We start from the raw sequence: 20,890 nt of genomic DNA on the forward strand, positions 1-20,890 counted from the left end.
CAATGCTTCGCCTTAATTAAACTGGAATTGGATAGCTGCTAAAACTAGGAGAATATGCTCCAGTTCTCAAGTCGATGGATTGCATGCAGCCAGTTAGCTAGATATTGTCAGACACTGGTGCGGCATGGCATAGCACCGCCGAATAGGAAGTGAACAAACCAAGTCCAAACTCCTGCGTGAGATATGAAGTTTATTATTATTTGTCTTGGCATTTTCCTTGGAGTTTGGTTGTATTAACTAATTTTGAAAGTGGTTCAGTGAATACAAAAATACAGGCCGTAAGCAGTCGTGGTTTAACAGGATTAGGAAAATATTTTGACACTATTAATCAAACTCATGATTATGCTTACAAGAGATTGTAGTGACTCTCATCCGTCAAATCGATCTACGAAATTGCATTACCCTACGCCTTCTTATTCCCAAAACAGTTAAAAAACAGCAACATGTGACAAATTAGCTCTAATCTTGTATAGATGTTATTAATCATTGCATACTTGTCTCCCAAATCTCTCAGCACAAAAACATCTACCAGATTCCATAATCTATCAACACAACAAGATTAAAGTGCTGTCCGAGGAATTTGATGTGAGCTGGACAAATTAGCTAACATGTGGGTCTATTGCAAGCATAAGCATGTTCATATTGGAGATGGAGAAAGGTTATGAGAGTGCCAATCTCTAGTCACTTTCCATCTTGTGCTAAAACTACGCACCTAGAAAAAGTCAATGGTCATAAGTCCTCGGAAGTACATACATTGATAGTTCTATACCATCGATGTATTATCATAAGAATGCATCATTGCTCACCACTTCACACCCCACACTTTCTCCTATTTGCAGATTCTTCTGAATACTTTTTCCCATTGCAATGAAATACACATTTGCTAAAAATTATTACATTGCTCTTCCTGGAAGGGAATATGAAATTAACTCAGTTTAGCTCTCATGGCAAACATCTATTGTTGTGCATCAGAGTCTCGTTATAGTAGTCGATGCTCGTTATATTTGATGGATGGAAGTTGTAACCCCCACCGGTTACGAGGAACATCAGTCTTTCTTCCTCATGTACAAAGTTCATTGTGCTGCTCCTTTTTAGTTTATTCTTTAGTAATTCTTTCAGAGTTTTTTGTACATGTCCATTCTTTTCAATCCGATTTTGGGTCAGCAGAAATCTCACTCAAGACATTGATGGACTGCTTAGAAAACTGCGTTTTTCAGCATAAAAATCTAATAGAATATATTCTTTGCAAATTTGTATTCTAGATGCATACACAAATATACCCTACATACATGCTATAGCTACTATACATTATATAGTTCATTTTGTATTGAAATCCGACTGGTGGACCTCTATCATCTAGGTAAACTAATCCTATTTTACTCTGGAAGTATATATTCTTAATGCTTATCTATTGATTTATTCAGAGTCTGGAGGTTCAATTATATTTAAGGGGTCTGTTATGTAATACATAAATATGTTAACTCAATGCATAAATAGTCAATCTTAAATAAAACTACATGCATAGCTTTGCTTGCTTTCTTTCTTCCTTTTACCAGCGAAATTGCCAATATACTTAAAATTTTGAGTTTTTCTAATAGAATTCTGTTTTATTTCTTACAGATCACATTCGAGAATTCAGTAAGTACAGATTGGAAAAATAATCGACAATCAGACGTTGAAGCGCAGTCGTTAATACAAAAAATCTAAAAACCCCATTTTTATAATTATTAATCATGTACGCTATTTAACAGGTTGTGGAAAGCGGTACTACTACCGCACATTCTACCAAGACCCGAAACGAGGAGTTCTCTACATTGGTGCTATGTAAGTGCACAATATTATATTTCTCAGGATCAAAACTGACATTTATTTGATTTTCTCATTAATCTGCAGCCAGATCACTTTATTAATTAAAGCTGGTTCGCTAGATTCACTACGTGGCATATCTTTTAATATTGTACTTATTAATACACCACTTGTTCGTTAAGCCCACTACGATGTACTTATGAGCATTCGACATTACAAGCAATTCGCTCGCTCGGATGAAGCATGATAAGATAAATACCTTTCTCTTGAACTTTTACCCTCTTCTTCAGACCTTAACACGACGTTTACATACTTGGATTTAGCCTGAGTGAAGCTGGGCGAAAGGATAATTTGATTAGTGTTTGATCTGAGAGCCAATGCTTAATTTTGATTAAAATCTTACTGCGTGTCCACTCAGGTGAAAGGTGGAAGTTGATGTGATTAGCGAAATATATCGCTATATGAATATGTACGTGTAAGTACATGTACGGGATGGCACTGGATAATAATTTGAGGTTTACTTGATTTATACTTGAGGCTCGCATATAAATACTTGTACCTGGAGTAGCTCCTAATTAAATTAGACCAGATTAAAGTGGTTTACGTTTTGAATAGAGGAAAAACATACTCGGCTTCAATAATAAAAGTTGAGCCTCTAGAATATTTCTGGTCTGGATTAGCAATTTCTTGCCGCATAAAGTAGCAATAACAGGCATGTTGACTTTCCCTGAAAGCATCTCCTTTATTCGTTCCAAATTCCCAAATTGAGGATGAACTATGTGTTCTATCTTTATTCTACAGGATTCCTTGATTTCTCCTCATAAACACAGGTTCAAAGGGAAACTGGTTTGTGTATCTACTCCATTGTTCTAATCATTTTCTCTCAAGATGACATTTCACTTAGCACACGAACCCTTGTGTTTGCACGGGGTTAATGTATAGTTGAAAGTGATGGGCCTACTAAATGGAGTTTATATACGGTGATGAGGAGAGGAGAATCTCGTGGAGATGTATAATGAAGATAGGAGAAACATTGTCACCAGTCATTCCCATTGTTCGTACGCTTTCATCCCGACTTTGCAGGACTGAAATAGCACTAGATGAGAAAATAGAATTGTAATTGCACCTCTTTCCCATAAGCCATCCTAGGCTCTCAGGCAAGGCAGGTACATGGTTTCAAGAGGGATGGTGTGGGTTTCCTCGATTTCGGATTCTCGAGTGGGAAATTCATAGGAAACTTAATGGATTTCGGATATTGCAAAGTGATCGGAGGAGAGGGATGTTGGAGGAGGAAGAGGACGGGAAGATGGAGATGGGGAAAGCTTTTATCTTGGAAACATCGCTCTGTTTGTATTTACCCAAGAGTAGATTGGTTCCGGGAGAGAGAGGCTGAAGATGAGATGGCTTGGCCAGCCAGACGCTGAATTTCGGATTTAGAGGTTGGACCTTGGTTTGCTTAGGTTATCAAGTGGTTCCTTTCACAGACGGTGAATTTCAATTCGATAACTTATGAGGTAGCAGCCAGAAATAGTTCTGATTTTATTGGACGGTTCAAACAACCAAGATGCTACACGAAGCTACAAGAAATTGTATTCTTCCCGGCGTACGTGATTTTGTGTCTCTGATATTGAAACTTTGGACTGCGTGGAAAATCATCCCTGCTCTTTTAGAACGTTACGCTTTCAATTGGTTTTACTGCAAATACAAAGTGAAAAATCAGAGTAGGTTCGGGGGAAAGTCGAGTTTGCTTTGCAATACAATTACAACGAGAATGACAAAGAAAAACCAGATTCATTTTCTTAAACACATGGATGTTATTCTACAGAAAGCTCGTTCTAATGATTTTTAATTTAAGAGAAGGAATGGCTATTTTCCATCCAAACTATTCAGGTTTACATGTTTTATGGAAATCTGTCTCACTCATCCTTTTGTTCTCATAGCGAGGTCATAATGGGATAATCCTTGACTTGATGACCCTGTTTATTGAAATGAATGCGAGATGACATACGGGGTGACCTGGGTTGTGTCTACGAGCTTCAAACATTAGAACATTAATCGGAGATTTCAAAAGTGGTAGATTCCAAGTTTGTTTATTGAAGACGAGTGTCTCGGTCGTGTGTCAAGCTGCTCCCTGCATTCTGCAATCTCTATAATAAATTCCCGTTGTTTTCCTGGGACGATGCTTAGCATAGGTTTAGTGTACTTGAGGGAGCTTATGAGGGCACGCTGGGTGCATTATGTAACTCGAGCCATGTCCCCTCTCCGTCTAGCTCCAGGCTCTGAGAGTTACATGAGAAAGTTGAGGACCATGATGAAGCCCAACTGGGAAGATAAATATGATTCTGTGTATGCAAAGCAACGCGGAATATGGAATGGGGACAGCAGCACCCCCAGTAAATTGTATTTCCAGTTACATGGATATTTCCAGTTTCTCATTAACTCGAGGCAGATATGTAAATACGAGTCACATTGGTGCATAAGTAGAAGGCTCGTGTTTAGTAGGTTCTCAATGGGAGGTTTCATCAATGGGAGGATTACACGACTTGAAGCAGCTTTAATTATTACTTTCGTGACATGGGCAGAGCAGCGAAAATATATTGGTGTTGTCACTTCACTATGCTGTACTTTACCTCTGACCATTGGGTATGGCAAACGGGAAGACAATGTACAAATGCCGTGGATGCAAGTAAATAACTGATGTCAGAATCATCTCTGCTTCCTTCCTAACCCGGAGAACGCATTGATCTCCTCCCAACGTTTGTCAGGCCCTAAAGGATTCATTAATTTTTGTTTAATTTCTGTCCTCCCTGTGCCACTCAAACTTCAAATTTCAAACCCTGCCATGAAGGAATACTTGCATTGCTCTAAACTGCCTTCACTGAGAGAGTCATGGTATAAATGTATTTATTTTGTAGTGCACCATTAAGGCGAGTATTAATCAGCCCAAGAAGAAAACGAAGCCAGAAATGTGTAGAAAATTAATTATGACTTGGGCGCGAGTAAACATTATACTTCCCCTTTTTAATTGAGAAAGGAATTTATTCACAAGTGAGGACAGTCCAATAAATTAGTTTCGGCATGTGGGCATAAATTATCCACTTTTTAAGAAAGAGTAGGAGGGAGTAGTCGTGCTCGTTAGGAAACTTGCGCTAATCAGTGGATGAGTTATTTCAGGAAAACAAATCATTGTCCGCTAGTTGGTGCTTAATTAGTAGATATTAATACTTAAGACGATAACGTGGGTTGGGATGGATGCATGTGCTATGTGCATCAGGACATGAATGAGCTGGGAGGATCCAACAACTTTAGTTCAAAATTATGTGCATGTCGTACGTCATTATTTTATTTTGTCTTTATTTTGTTACTGGCTTGGTTTATTAATTTGACGAAAGTTATCGTCCTCATGTGTTGACAGAATCAAAGCTACACGAGATATTTATAATAAATATGCAAGATATTAACTAACATCAAGGTAAAATATAATATGCATACCAAACTCGTCTGGTTGCTGATTTACTCACCGATGTAGTTGGTTTGCGGGTGCCTGATACAAGTCAGAAGTTGTTGATAATAAAGGGACAGCCTCGAGTGGATTCGCATCCTATGATCCCATCTCTTTCCTAGAATCTCATCATTAATTCATTTTATGACTGTTTGCAACCATCTTGCAATGGAGTGCCAAGTCCGTTCCCTGCACTATATGAAAAGAACAAATAACAATCCCACCTTGTTTTGTGGAAGCAGATACTGCTTGGATCTCCTCTTGTCTTAAATCAGACTGCGCAGGTTAAATGCTATTTAGTATGCCATTTTATGACTGCAAGTATGGAATAGCTTGGCTTGCACAGTCGTCAAGTTCCCAACTACTTTTTTTTAATTTTCCTAGAGGACTTTTTCTTTGGTTGTTGCAAACAAACACACGCGTTCTCAATATTTTATCCTCAGCTACATCCCACATACATACGTTCATGCGTTCATATACCCACCGACACAGCACTTACAGCACACAGCACAAGCTTATGATTCGACATAAAGAATGTTGAGTGATTAATGTTGGCCTTAAGTAAATAGTTTAAATCTCCATGTTTGTGCATCATCACATTTACAGATAGAACTCTCAACCATAATAAAGAATAATGTTGAATGGAGTCATGCAGTTTGGCAAACGAGAATGAATTGAAAATGTCAATTGTGTAAAACAACAATGAGAAAGTCACTCTCAAAGTGCACAGCCATTCTTCGTGGTTGAAATGCTGAAATGTTGGACTTTCGGCCGATCGGTCAGTGGTTATGTGTTCGTTTCCTGTAATGAATGCGTAACAACTACAGCTTTTGTCCAAGCATCCAATGGGTCGACTAGCTCAGACAAAAAGCTCACGTCCAATTATTCAAATTATATTTGTATTTTCACAAGTTTTACTAGCGCCAAGGTTCTGAATAAGGCAAATCCTTAATTCCGAAATCATTCGTATTTATATGCAAAGTTTAGAAAAGTTAATGTCTTTGCATGTGGACATGTAGTTGTGTTTGGATGGCAGTTAAAGGGCTGGGTCAACACGTGTTGGAAATAACATTAGGAAGAACTTAATGGTAATCCAATCCCTTATTTGTGGGCAACAAAATTCTACACAAAATTAGTCGTCTTGAGTACAATCGTGTACATTTTGGGTTTGCAAATTGTGCAGCCCTAGGTAAAATTTCCACAATTTCATTTTATATGCCAGTCAGAGTCCTGTTTTGCAAAAATTGATCAAACCGCAGATATCCAACTCTTTATTGCTCGGCCACATGAAATGTACAGGAATTATTGGTGACACGAAATCCTCCGGAGACAGAAATAATAATCCAAGCGAATTGGTTGGTAGGAATGGTTCCTGCTCATTCGCTGCGAGTAGTGGTTGATGCATGCATAAAAGTAAAATATTTTGAACTTCAATCCAAATTCTCATCGCTTCTGCACTGTTATTCTAATTTAGAGTGGAGAGCACACATTTAGAATGCTAATTTTCTCCGAGTTTGCACAACTCACAATCAGATGAATTGAATCAATCCTTGAAAAGTTTACTTTGGCAGCAACTCGACATCCCACGTAGGAAAATGCTTACATATGTGTGCACACCCCACTCAGTGCTCAAATTGCTCTTTTACATTGGGGAACATGAAAAGTGTGGCGTTGATGGCCGAGAAGGTGTGACGATGATGCGATTATAAAATTGGATAGGGACACAGGAGAGGTGGGTCCAACGGTAGCAGGACTGATGCGGTCTGCCTGGTGTAATTGGAATTTGGGCATGAAATTCAATTGTATTTTGACAATTTATTGAGTTGCCTACAGCGTGTTTCCCAACCCCAAAAATGGATACAAAGAGCGCTGCTTCGTTAAGAGAAATTCAGAAAAGAAAATAAAATGTATCTACGTCATATTGCGCAGTTTTCTAGGCATAAGTTATATGTGCATAGACGAGTTTATTTGATACAGAAATGCGTCAAAAATTTCAATTTGGTTGAAGATTGGAAATGCTACATCAAGTATTTTCAAGTATATTTGCTCAATTTTTAAATAATCTCCAAATTAATTAATTTATAAGCCGAGCATGGATTCGTATTACAATTTTTAAGTTGAGATGAGTGTAAGTAAATTTTCACTAAAGCACTTATTTTTGCGTCCATTCATTGCGTGTTCATATTTCATTTTCTTTAACGAGCAAAAATACATTTCGACTGGAGAAAGTTTGGGTTGATGATGAATCTATATACTTTAAAAATAGATACAGATATAATAATAAGGATTTATTCCTTCCATTAGTCAGATAGTATCGCATATGTAGATAGTATCGCACACATAGTCATTAGTTGAATGAAATAATGCTATTGAAGTGGAAATTCTCATTGTCTAAATATTAGCTTTCAAAAATGTGTAGCACTAATAAATGCATACTTAATTAATCACTACTTCCACCATATTTTGCTTTTGCTTCCCGTTTCAAACCCCACAATTTGTTTGTGCTAAATATGTGTAAATCTTGGCAATTTTCTCTAGAGTAAGCAAGTATCTGACATTTCCAAAGAACTTCAGCCCACTTAATTACAACAGAAATCAAGTTATTACATGTATTTATAATCGTTCAAGCATTCGTTATTGTGTCAGAAATGGCCATTATATGCGTACATATCCTTATACACATAAATAGATACATACACATAGACACTGACGTGTTTTCAACGAATTATTTATGCCTGTAAATTCAAGTGAGTTTGGAGACTAATACTCGACAAGCAACTTATTTAGCTGTAAATGACTCCAGCTTCAGTGTGTTCAATCGATAGGAACCGAATTTTATTATTTCTCTCTCCTGAGCGAATATCTGCTTGAAGAGGAAAGGCTAAACCTATCACGGCCCGATGAAGCTTTGTTTTCTATTAGTGTTGGTTGTTTGGCACATGGCGGAGAAAGTCCAAAAGGACGATGTTCCACTCACAGGTTTTGGGCATGCCTTGTCAAATTCCGGATGCTCTGTAAGTATTTTCACTCTCTTCGGCGAAAGCGACATGCCTTCAATTTCTTGTCCAATTTGAAACGATGATAAATTCAAATGCCCAATGTCTCGTGTGGTCGGTTCAGCGATCCGTGCAGGAGTTGCTTTGGCATTATTTGGTGTTGAATGAAACGGTGAAAACGAGTAATGCTCAACTTACCGGACGATCTTGTTTCTCACGTTCTACACACCGCCACCCTTATCAGAATTCACTCCCATTGTCCTGCTTCACTTTATTTCCTCTGTTTATCTCAAGTTTGTGTTATATTATCTAAACCAAACTGAATTCCACACGTTTTTGGAGGGTTGAACAAAACATTGACAATCTTGCATTCAAATTCTACATGTGTTGTGAATACCGTGGAAGCGTGGTCGTCACTTCCACCGTGTTGTTGGCAGTGTTCGTCACTTTGCTGCAACTAAATGTGGATCTATGGATGCACATGATTGTGTAGATTGGAAGTAGGAACTCCATCCAGCATTCATTCATTCATTCCCCTTTTCGCTTTGTTGCTTACTTTCTTCCTCCCGCATTCTGACTTACATATTCGTAGTCTGAATTCGTAGTTGGATATTTCTTTGAAGTCCTTTCCAGCTTTTGAGTGAAATTCTCACTGTCGCCTGTTACGAAATTTGAAAGTTACTCGTTTCACTGGTTAGTGGTTACTCACTCACTCAGGGATATGCACATGTTGCTACTGTTACTAACTAAGCTGCGAGTGGCCAACGGGAAAGAACCAACAGCTCCCCTTCGTACATAGCAAAGTGATAAAATCTGTGGAAATTTGAATTTTATTTTATGCCTTTCTCTCTCATTGTTCGCCATTGCTTGCATCCACATAGTTTGCATAACAATTCCAGCGGTTGAGCAAAGGAAAAGAATTTTCTCGCTTACCTCGTTTGTCACTCAAGCATGTAAAGCTTATTGAATAGATCTCATACACGTTTGATTGAATAAGTAAAATTCGTAGCATTTTTCTACTTTCGAGGGGAGGAAAAACCCATGAAAATATTCTGATGAACTTCTGTTCCAGAGTTCTGTCTGATTTCTTATTTGATAATAAAATGAAAAATATATAATCTGCTCAAGAAACTCGGCGATGCAAGAAGGAAAAGTTTAAATTGCCTTGTATTTTATAGTAAAAGTAAAAAACAAAAGGAGAGGAATTGAGTTTTGTGTGCCAGTACAGTTAAATTATTGCATGATTAATTTTACTTGCGGCGGAGGCTACAGAATTTTTGAATTCCGATAACGCTGTGTAGTTGTGCATAGCGAGGCGTTGTGAGGAAGAGAAGCGGGGAAATTACTTTGTTAAGATAAGCAAGCTCAAGAGTCGAGGAAGGAGTCCCCACGCGGTGCGGTGAAACCAAAAGCACTTTTACCCAAAAATGCAATATGCTGCTGAAGAGTTGGCCCTTGTTATGTTGCGTATTCTTATTAGAAGGGAAAGTTTTTATTTGTTCTCAGTTATTGGGTTTTCCTGACTGGTGGAATAAGGACACGAACGGAGACCTACTTCTTCCCTCCTCGCCTGCATTCATACATATGTGTGCCAGTTGCCATCATCCACACGGAGATAGACTTAAAGTGCTCATCTAGAAAAGTAGGCAAACAAACGAGACACGACTACGGAATACGGAAACTTGTTGTTTCTTTGTGGCTTAACTCCTTTCTTCAGTATTATTTCGATGGATTACTTTCATCCGGAATTCTCTCTCAGCTGAATTCCGGTATCCTCGAGAGAGATTCGCCTCCATTATGGAGCAAAATTAGATTTCAGAACTTGTTAAGAAAAAAACATAAACACGGTATTATAGTCCAACACGAGGAGTCATTCCCATTCTGCACTAGTCCACGGCCATACTTAATTGCTTTTATTTCATAAAGTCGTGTTGGCTAATCCGCATGTACGCTATGAAAATAAGACGAATTCGGTAAATATGCACAAAAATTAAATTGCAATTTCAAATAAGTTTTAAGAAATATTTAGGTTATGGGTTCATTAATTATACACAAACTATTCGTGGACCAAATTTAAATATTTTTAATCATGGGCTAGTTTCAAATAACAATTCATATGTTTGGTTGCAGTCATTTCTTCTAATCTGGTAATTGTGGCAGAGTGAATGATAAAAATATGTACGTGTTGTCCACAGAAATTACGTCGAAATTAACCTCACTGGGGAGGTAGGAAGGAAGTGTGCCTAATTCCACTATTTGTAAAACCGAAAACTAGCCCGAATATGAAAATGACATGACAGTGTTTCGTGTTCCAACATAATTAAGAGTCAGCAGTGGTGGGTAGCCGAGTTGATGTGATAATGAGATAGACTGCTGCCCAGGCACGAGTATAATTTCACTCCAATATTGTGGCTTTCCTTCTCCATGCATTTATGCATGCATGTATGCCTACACAACACATAGTTACATTCTACGTCCCCTTTTGCTAGCATTCTGCTTTCACCACGACACTAATCAGCCAAAGTTGGAGCTATTATGTTGGATTTGCATCTGATTTACATTCCCGTGTTCAAATTTCACATAATTAAACCACATGTTTCCAATACACATAAGTAGGGAATTATTGTTGTTTGTATTATGTGCCTTTAATTTATGCAATATTATTTATTCAATGTTTTATTTTAAGTTGATTTATTCCCTTCTATAAAATGAACATTTTAAAATTATTTACTTCGAATTGACACATAACTAGAACTGTATGATGCATAATATGCCTGACAATATCGTGGAATCCTGGGGATTGTTTCGATCCATTCTGTGGATTTGGTGTTTGGTCCACGGTTGATTTAGACTTTGATTCATCAGTGTGATGTTCATCCGTAGGAGCCAGAGCACTACTTGAAATTGGATTTTAATGGATTTTCCATGAATCAGTCTTTGGAACTATAGTGTGCTAAATCAAGTCGTAGTAGGGAAGGGTGTGAGTTTAGTGATAATTGCTGGCGTCTGTCTGTTTCTACACGATATATGACGACTGGTGGTTGGTTCACTGGTTGGTGATCCACGACTAGCAGCAATTCTGGTAACTTTATCTATTATGCTATTCCAAGCAGCTCTACGTTTTGTTACCACCAAGCAAGAAGCCCGTAGTGACTCAGGGCTCTACTTGCAGAATATTATTCTTTTCCACAAAGGGAAAGAAAGAAGGCAAATGGTTAGCCATTAAGGTTATTAATTTATATATGGTCATCCATTTAATGTCAAAGACGACTTGAATTCTTCACTGGTTTACTTTACTTTTCTTGCAAAGATTTCTCACACTTTCTCAGAAAAACCAAATGTATGGCCCACAAAAACTCTCACGTATTCCAACCCAACACTTGAAATAAACTTATTGTGTATAATATTATATCTAATTATGTGGAAAAGTGATTTCCTGAAGCCTTGGTTGGGTTATGCGCATCATAATCATAGGATTTAACATCCGAGTAAGATTTGGGGAAACAATCTGCACAGACAAATATCACCGTGTTTAGGAATTCGCACATGTATACATAAGCGTTGCAATATGTATATTGGAAATTTCTACTCGTCTAAATGTCAAGTATCATGGCATGGCCAACTTTTTTTTACTGTCTGGCTGCTCATTTTTAGGGCAATGCAATTCGTGACAAGAATTTTCATTTGAAATATTTTCTAGTCAGAGCCGTTGGCAATTTGACGGAGAAAGTGCGGAAATCTCAAATCTTCTCGTGAATTGTGAAATCTGAATGTTGTCTCTCGCGTTACATAAAGCAATTGAAGACTTGATGATATTCAAGAATTTCTTGCTTGATGAAAATCTGGGACACGAACAATGTGCACTCTGACGATGTAGAAAAAAGTTTATTACAATTGCTGAATTTGACATTTGCAGTTTATGTTAAGCCATTTTTTTAGAGGAATTTGTTTAAAAATTAAAATATGCATATTTGACCTAACAATAAACTAACAATATAGCGATCAAATAAATTTTAATAAAAATACCACTAAACTTAACTAGTTAAGTTTATGAATACGTTTATAATGACTGCGTTAGTATTTTTCTTCGATTTTAAAATTTCTAATGTACTAACTATAAAATTATTTTAAATCTTGCTTCCACTGAGAATGAATCTTGTGTGGCTAAACAACGTGAATTTATCAGGGAAACAGTAAAACATGTTCTAAGGTTATTTCAGTTGAATGCAAAGAGAAATGGTCCCACACATGCATACGCTGTAGTCTCATTCTATCACATCGTAACACCCAACGGACCTAGCCCAAGTTTTATTTTTTCCACTCCAAATTAAGTTTGGAAGAAAGTTAAGAGCAAGTTCTGGAAGAAAATTTTGTAAAGAAGAAGCAAAGTATTTATCCGTGATGTTTATGAAAACAGATTAGTTTTCGTTGAAAATTGTCAGCGAAAATTATAATAAAAATATAACTGATGGAAATCAAACCATACAAACTATCACCCCAAAAACTTAAAAAAGTATAAAAATATAAAATATCGAATACATGTATAGTCAAAAATATGCACATGATGATATCACTTTGATTTAGCCGTGGTTTACGATGCAAAGACACGTGTTGTGCTGGTATAATTTAGGTTGAGATGGACTGAAGCACACCGCACCGCAATCACGATTTTCTCATGTTTGTCCATGAGAGAAGGTAAAACGGTTGAATTCCCATACGACAATTCATCTCCTCCGCTTTCCCCTCACCCTCAGAGAATGGATCCTGGTATGGCATCGATAGCCTTATTGCAACAGCGTATTAATGGCTGTTACAGACACTGCTCGATATTTATCAAGAGGGGAATTAAAGGAAGTAATGCCAAATACAGAGAGCTCAGAGGAAAGTTTGGGGTTTGGTTGGTTCGATTGTTAGCCCAAGCAATACTTTTACTTCAATTTTCGTTTGCTCATCAAGACAGATAGATTGGGAATTGGTCAAGACATGTTCCCAAGATTCATTTGGAGTTTGTTCTGCTTGTTACTCTGTCCGATGTACATATAGCAAAGCCTCCGCCAATGCTGCCATGGATGGACTAGAATATAACGTTAATGAGCGAAAACGTCGAAACTCCTACACATGCAGACTCACTCTTCCTTACATGCGTTGGTACATTGGAATGATCTTTTCTCATTGAACGGGGAATATACTTGGTGAGGTTTGTGCCGTGTGGATTTCCTGACTGGGAAGGAATTTAGAATTTTGCTCAGCTTTGTCCGACGCTGAGAAAGGAGAAGGGATTTACTTTCTTGGATTCGAGTCAGATGCACTAATGTTGCCGTTTCATTAAAGTTGTTGATCGTGGTGGTGTGTTGGGTTGAATTTTTGTAGCCATTTTTGCTACCACTTCCACGTTAGTTGGAGGCTTACGTGAAGAATTCTTCATGTGTGTGGCTGCAATCATCCAACGGTTGAGGAAAGACATTTCAGAGGATTGGATGAAACAGTTAGGTAAAGAAAATGCTGAGGAGACACAAATTATGGTTGCGTCTAATGATGAAAATTGGTCAAATGAAAATATCTCCTCTTCTCCAAGCCATTTCCAATCTCAGTCCGTCGTTACAAAAAGAAATCAAGCCGTTCATTCGGTGTTGGTTTCACAGTCACTTTCTCTCCGTCTCTCTCTCTTTCTCCGTTTTCTTATGTGCCGAGGACCCCGTCACAAACAGTGTGCATTCCAAAAGTATAACTCAGACCTAAGCTGGGCCCCATTTTTGTGCGTTTGAAGAGTATTTACGTACGTACATGTAGAATCAATTTTGTGTATTTATACAGCAGTCTCTACTCGATACCTTATTATGTAGGAGGACAGACAGCCCGTCCCCGGTGTGGCATTTTTGCAGCCAGTTTGGATGGCTTCAATCATGTTCAGTATACAGAAATAATTGATGACGATTTCTCTCCTTTGACATTTCTCGAGACGGCAAAGTTCCATAATATTCCATCCACTTATTAGCCTTATTGAATTTGGTTTAATTATAGTCGAATCCTCCGTAGTAAAGGGACGTAACTGATATGTCCTGTTGAGGGTGGAGCGTTTTATTGCTATTAATACATACGTACGTACTGCGAGGAACTCGACTTTGTGGGCTTGCTGGACATTACGTAAGGAATTGATAGATGAAAATCGCAAGGAGTGGTCCCTCATTTCAGGCAATGCGTATGCTGCCATCGAACATGGAATTTCACTCAAGCATTCCACTCCATTTATAGATAATGAGAAGCGGTCGAAAGGTGCAATTACTTTCGACGAATTTTACTATGTACATGCGTTTTCTGTATCAAATCTGTCTTCCACAAGGAGTCTGAATGGCTTCAATTACGACCTGTCATTCCGTTCGTTTACCAGAAACTGTTTCCTCTCTGCAACAAAGGTCAACTGTCAAAGTGTTATATATCCAAGAGTAAAAATACAATTCGAAATTACTTTAAACAGTGGGATGGACAATCATGAGGTTTAGATAGATACTTATTTACAGCGGACAATGAATCCTCCTCTCAATTTTATGAGCTAAAGGCATTCCCCTTCATGCTGCCCAGCCCAATGAGTTTAAGGTTAATGTCGAATTGGCTTGTAGCCAATTACTATTAAAAGTCTTATTACTCTCTCTCTCTCTTTCTCTCGAGGGAAAGTTATTTTTGGAAGTTCCAATCAGATTACGTAAAATGTTTGTTATTAAAATAACGCGTTTGTTAAATAACTGCAATTTTGGGCTGGACACTTTTCCATCATGCTCGTTAACATTCTTCAAACTCTCCATATGCAAATATATGCAAATAACAATCCTTTAAGCTGATAGTTGGGCGTGTTCTGAACTAATTAATTAATTTATGAATCGGAAAAAGTTGGTTGAGTTCTTATTGATTTATGGTAATACGGATTATCCAACCCTGTAGACGAAAGACAATTCCTGGCTGATTGAAGTGCGGAGATGGAGAGATGAAAAGTTCAAATTAAGACCAACTTTTTCGCATTGCTTGCTAATTTTTCATTTCTTAGCTCCTTTGTCTTCTCAATCATTCAAGTCTCCTCCTTCTGCTCGTGTAAGAATTTATAAAAGTATGGATTTCTGGTTTTGAGCCCACTTCATCTTCATTATTCAAACCACTTTAATAATGCTTGCGTCAATCGTACTACTGGATAAACACGTACTTGCATACGCCTAAATCGTGAGCTGTGTTATGTCTTAGCATCAATATTGACTATTTATAGTAATTCTTATAATTAGAAGCCTTTCTTGGTATTTCGTAAATATGCTAATTATGGTCATTTGTGAATTACAGGGACAGAATAATGCGAGTAAATTTGAGCAATATCAGCCACACGGATTGCAAGGTAAGAATTGAAGAAACTCAACCAATACCTTATTCGTTCTTATTATGTGATGTTCGAAATACGACAACGCGATTTCAGCTTGACACTAAAATTAAATTATATAGTCTTAAGACTGCTCTATACGTATCTATTTATGGATAACTGACAGTTTTAAGACTTAGGATTAGTTTTAGTCAGATATTTATATGTATGTATACTTATTACGTCACTTGCAAGTAGTGGTTGAATGAAAACTTTCAATAGAAATTATAGATTGTACAGACACATTTAATTCAAAAGCTTGACAATAGTTAACCTAAAATGGTTCCAATTCATCGTAATGGAAGGGTTCCAAAATTTCGTTTAACTTAATTTCACGGTGAGTTGTCACACGGCTATTAAATTGTACAAAAGACAATTAAGTACACGCGGAACTTATTTATATGGTAAACGTGGACTAAATAGGGAATGCTCAGTTCGACTAAAAATGCATTATATTTCCTTTTTCTCTCTCACAACCCCTCCGCAATTTTGTCTCCCTCAACCCTATTTTGTTATTTAGAATGTCAGAATAATAGTAAACTGAACGAGTTTCAATAATCTAAGGATGATGCTTAAAACCAATTAAACGATACAGCATTTTGGAGCATTCATTCGGTTTATAGAAATAACTTTTAATTTAATTACTTTGTGCAGTTGATATATTTTCTTATAAAAGTATAAAATGGCGTCGTTACAGCCATCAAATGGGGATGGAGGTTAGGGTTTCAAATAATAAATCAGAGATTCAAATTCTGAAAACAATCTGTGTTTAATTAAACCTATTTTCAAACAAGTGGCAATAATAATTCCATTCTAAGCGTTGTTCACGCTAACAAACTACCGTGTTTTCGGTATTCACGTGCAAGTGAATTTATACAATTTTAGGGGTAGGTAGCTATAGACCATGGAAAATTGAATCATTTTCAACTTTAGCCACTTTTCCTACAAGTTAATTATTATATTCTGAGCTGAATTTGCGTGTTTGTGCAATGGAGATCATGGTAAAATAAGTATCATTTATTTCAATGTCTCTTCCTTGTTTACAGAAAGATGCGCTGGTGATGAACCCCACGGGACCGTCAAGCTGTGTCTCGAAAGGGAAAAGCGAGGTAAATAATATTGGCTTTTAATATAGACCAACTCGACGAAAAATTACATTCGAAACCCATCGAAATCTTTTTTGTCTTTTGTCGGTCGAAAAATCCAGTAAAACAAGTAAAATATATATCCCTTTTTTACCCTTGTTCGGGAATAAATTCTGCGCGGAGGATACTTTTACATAGATGGAGAAAGTACTATGAGCCACTTTTAGTGCCTTCAGAATAGGCAAAATATTGGATTGCGACGAGTTAAGACGCTGCCAATTTGTGGAACCACTTTGAGAGAAATTGGCAATAAAGTTAAGGCATGGGAATACTTTTATTTATTGAAAGGAGACCCTCAACCCAACTCTCGAGAGTAAAGAATGATTCCGTACTACTCGACAAATGTGGAAAAACCTGAAAAGATAAAATACAATACTCTCAGTCAGAGTGGGTGGAAAACCAAAACTGTGGCGGTGATGCTTGTAGCAAAAATAACCAGACTTGTCTTGTTGGACCATAACTATGTCACACATCCTTTTTGCTCACTAACTTGAGCTGATTGAATCAAGCTCTTGCAGAGAATTTTACTTTATCGGTCATTGTATAAGTACATTGCATCGAAGACACAAGTATTTCACACCGACTCGGTCACATTTGTTTACATGATTCACGCAAAAAGGAGTTTTTAGCTGAAACTCAACGATATGTGTACATAACAGTTCATAGGAAACCACAATTTCCAGTGAAAAGTTTCACACAATAATGTTTTCAATCACCAAATTGTTTGCTGGGAAGTTGATACAAGTGAAAGTAAATAACTGCAATTAATTTGAAACACTCAACTCGCCACATTATTGCCAATACTTTGCGCAGAGTATCATTTGAATTAGTGTGACGAATTAGCGAAAGATTTATTGCTCACAAGACTGCGTGTACATACAGAATATAAGGTTTCGGGGTCTTGAAAAGTTCTCCAGCCGTTGAAAGAAAACCCCTGTACTAAATGATCCTCATGTATCGAATGTAACCGAATCGTTATTTATTCTCCTCCTTTTAAGAGTTTTATTGTGAGAAAAAAGCCAACTGATGTATTTTTCCGTCGCTTTGAACGATGGACATTTATCTCGAGTACAAATATCCATCAACGTTCTGGTGGGAAAGAAGCTCGTCCGACCAACTCTCGCAGTCTCTCGATACTCGCCATCTCCTTATCAAGGACGACAAGACGACTTTCCTTCAAAGCTGATACGGATTATGCATATACATATAATAAGATTTTAAATCTTTGAATTCCATCAACAGCAGACTGTCAAATAAATTTTCAGAAATGCCAGATGAACGTATGATTTAAAATAAAGTTTGGTATTGGGAAGCTGTCAATCTGCCCAGATTTAAGGCAAAGTAGATAAATGTCCCAATTTCTGAAAATGGGATTAAAAGATTCACAATTGTGGAAGTTGCGACTCAAAGATGAGGAGGCGTAAGAGAATGGCGTCAGTTTGTCTAGCATTTTGGAAAGAAAGTGGGCCAAGTGTCGTGTCTTGCTTTCGGAGCACACGTTGGAAACTCACAGCAGTCACAAAAGGCTGAAGGAACAGAAGAAATCAGGATCGAAAGTTCTAAATTCCTTGGCGTCTGCCAATCCATTTGGGAAAATGTATATGTTCCTCCACATACCTGATGGAGTTAAACGAATCAAGCAGTAAAGTAGGTTGCACAATGGAGTATTTGGAAAATGAGATGAGACAGGAAAATTCTGTCTGCTGCTGCTGGGTGAAAGCAGATTAACTCTCTTTTTACAAATGCATCGTTTGCTTTTCCTGCCTTCAGGTTTTGATTGACTTTTCCTTGTGACCAAGTGCGACTACATATTTTTTTGGTTTCTTGACGGAGCACACCCGTGTTAATGAAATTTTACTCTTTACTTTGTGTTTTGCTAAATGACCAAACCTTCATCATCGAAGAATCGAGAGAAAGTCAAATTTATGACATTCGATGCCCAGCCTAAATTGGATTTCTGAAATAAAGTGACGTGTATGGTATAGTACGTGTACGAAATCTCTCCATGTCTCGAACTTAGATAGGCATTAGCTTACTTGTGTAGGCGACTTTTACCGATTCATTCTGGGTCACACTGAGACAACGAGAAAAGCGACTGGTGTATTCAATGAGATTTCCATCTGCCTCCTTTCGATTTGTGGTTAGAAAGAGTACGTGATACTGCTACACATTGAGATAGACATGGCATTGTTACTGAAGGTTACTAGAGCACAAACTGCAGATTTCTGTGTAAAAATGTTCACGTTTTCTGCGTGTCCCAAGCGGAATTTTAGTTCAGACCATGAACTCACATCGTATTCCCTATTATGGAGAAACTCCTAAAAAGTCTGAATGTGCCCTGGGTCTCCTACTGCCACTATTCCAATTTAACTGCGTTCTACCTGCTCGTAAATTTATGTATGGGATGTATTCTCTGAGATTGGATTGAGCTGCTTCGTGTGCGGCGTCGAATGTGGGACCGAGAAAATTCAGTTGAGTTTGATGGGATGCTTGAATGAGGCCTAACTCTCTTGAACCTTGATTAAACGTTTAATGTTTTATGCGCTATATTTGTTTTATTTTTTAAAGGATTTTGACTGTCGGAATCATATCCGTGTGATCCAAGCTATGGGTGATGGAGATCGCCTCTACGTCTGGTAAGTTTGCCACTTTTTAGGTCTTTAATCTATGAAAATAGTTACAAACTTGTGACATCCCCATGAGCGACTGACAATGCGTATAATAATGATTTACTCTTTTTTTTCTTTTTGCAGTGGTACCAACGCACACAAGTAAGTGTTTGTTATTATATTGATTATTACAATTTGTCCTAAAATGTAATTCTAATAAATGTGAAATCTAACTTTTTTCAGCCCAAAGGACTGGGTCATCAACGTGAGTATTACATACATATACATACATGAATATAATGCATATTGTTTCTAAATATGTGTGTAACGCGTGTGTACATAAATATTGTTATTGGTCTCTTACTCTTTGTTTTCTTCTCTTCTTATACAAGCATTTCGTCATAAAGCAGACAGCCTTAAAGCCAAATTGTGTTTGTTCCGTTTATTCTTTTAAGTACTTGCATGGATCCTATATTATTATCGATTCGTACCGTGTGACAATTTTTTGAGATATTGTCCTTACCTGTATTCTTAAAAAGCTTTTGTATGTAAAGATTTTGACTTTCATGTGAATATTGCTGGTGGTGGTAAAAAATGGTAACGAAAATCGTGTTGTTTTTGTTTGCTTCTATCAAACTGGAATAGCTTTCGGCATTTCTGGAAACTGATGTAAGAACTGGTGCCTTCCCTTTCTATCCTCAATAAATAAATATATAGTCTATAAAAATGTAGATGTAGTTCGTCATTGTAGTTTAACTAAGGATAAGTACGTATTTATATATGTATGTAGATTTAATATAGTCCTGCAATCTCTAGTATTTAAATAAGTTAATCCGATTTGAAGGACCGAACATGAGATAAATTTTTCCCCATTTTAGTCTAACCTGACCCCTCTGCCTCGACAAACGTTCGTGCCAGGAATTGGAGAAGGTAAGTTGGGAAAGAGTTTTTGTATGTATTACTTTTAGAGATGCAAAAGTTGACAAGTGCGTCATAATTGTTTTTACCTGTACTTTTAGGGACAGCTCGATGCCCTTATGATCCGAGTGACAACTCCACTGCTGTCTGGGTGGAAAGTGGAAATCCTGACAATCTAAGTGGACTTTACAGGTAATGATTTGTTTGGGAAACGTGTGTCTGCTTTACACTTTGGTACTTTCGTAGTGTGGAACACATTGGTTATTAACATATTTATTAAACAACTTACAAATTACAAAGCAAACCCAGAATTTGACAGGTTTCGCTCTTCTTGTGCCAGCATGAATAACCCAGAGATTTGGTAGCTTGACAGAGACGAATTTATTATTTATGATTTAACAACGATGAACGGAGATTACAAACTTTATTCAGTTAATACAATTCGACCCTTGGAAGCACAAACTTCTTTCTCTGTGTATGCTAAGCCGTGTTTATACTTATTTTGGGCACTTTGATGT

The 20,890-nt window shown here is 37.4% G+C and overlaps 1 protein-coding gene across 3 annotated transcripts in view; it reads left to right on the forward strand.

The window, feature by feature from the left end:
* Nucleotides 1-20,890, forward strand: part of LOC110863665 (semaphorin-2A) — a 176,517-nt gene that overhangs the window by 150,007 nt on the left and 5,620 nt on the right. For 2 of the 3 annotated variants that reach the window (XM_022113024.2, XM_022113026.2), the window contains 10 exons: nt 1,621-1,638; nt 1,752-1,824; nt 15,628-15,679; nt 16,747-16,809; nt 19,414-19,481; nt 19,599-19,616; nt 19,698-19,719; nt 20,100-20,123; nt 20,333-20,384; nt 20,474-20,564. In XM_022113024.2, coding sequence (XP_021968716.1) covers nt 1,621-1,638; nt 1,752-1,824; nt 15,628-15,679; nt 16,747-16,809; nt 19,414-19,481; nt 19,599-19,616; nt 19,698-19,719; nt 20,100-20,123; nt 20,333-20,384; nt 20,474-20,564 — 481 coding nt within the window. The remainder of the gene's footprint in view (nt 1-1,620; nt 1,639-1,751; nt 1,825-15,627; nt 15,680-16,746; nt 16,810-19,413; nt 19,482-19,598; nt 19,617-19,697; nt 19,720-20,099; nt 20,124-20,332; nt 20,385-20,473; nt 20,565-20,890) is intronic. The other variant, XM_022113027.2, reaches the window with a different exon arrangement.

The sequence above is a fragment of the Folsomia candida genome, unplaced genomic scaffold (genome assembly GCF_002217175.1).
Source record: "Folsomia candida strain VU population unplaced genomic scaffold, ASM221717v1 Fcan01_Sc001, whole genome shotgun sequence".
Classification (NCBI taxonomy): domain Eukaryota; kingdom Metazoa; phylum Arthropoda; class Collembola; order Entomobryomorpha; family Isotomidae; genus Folsomia; species Folsomia candida.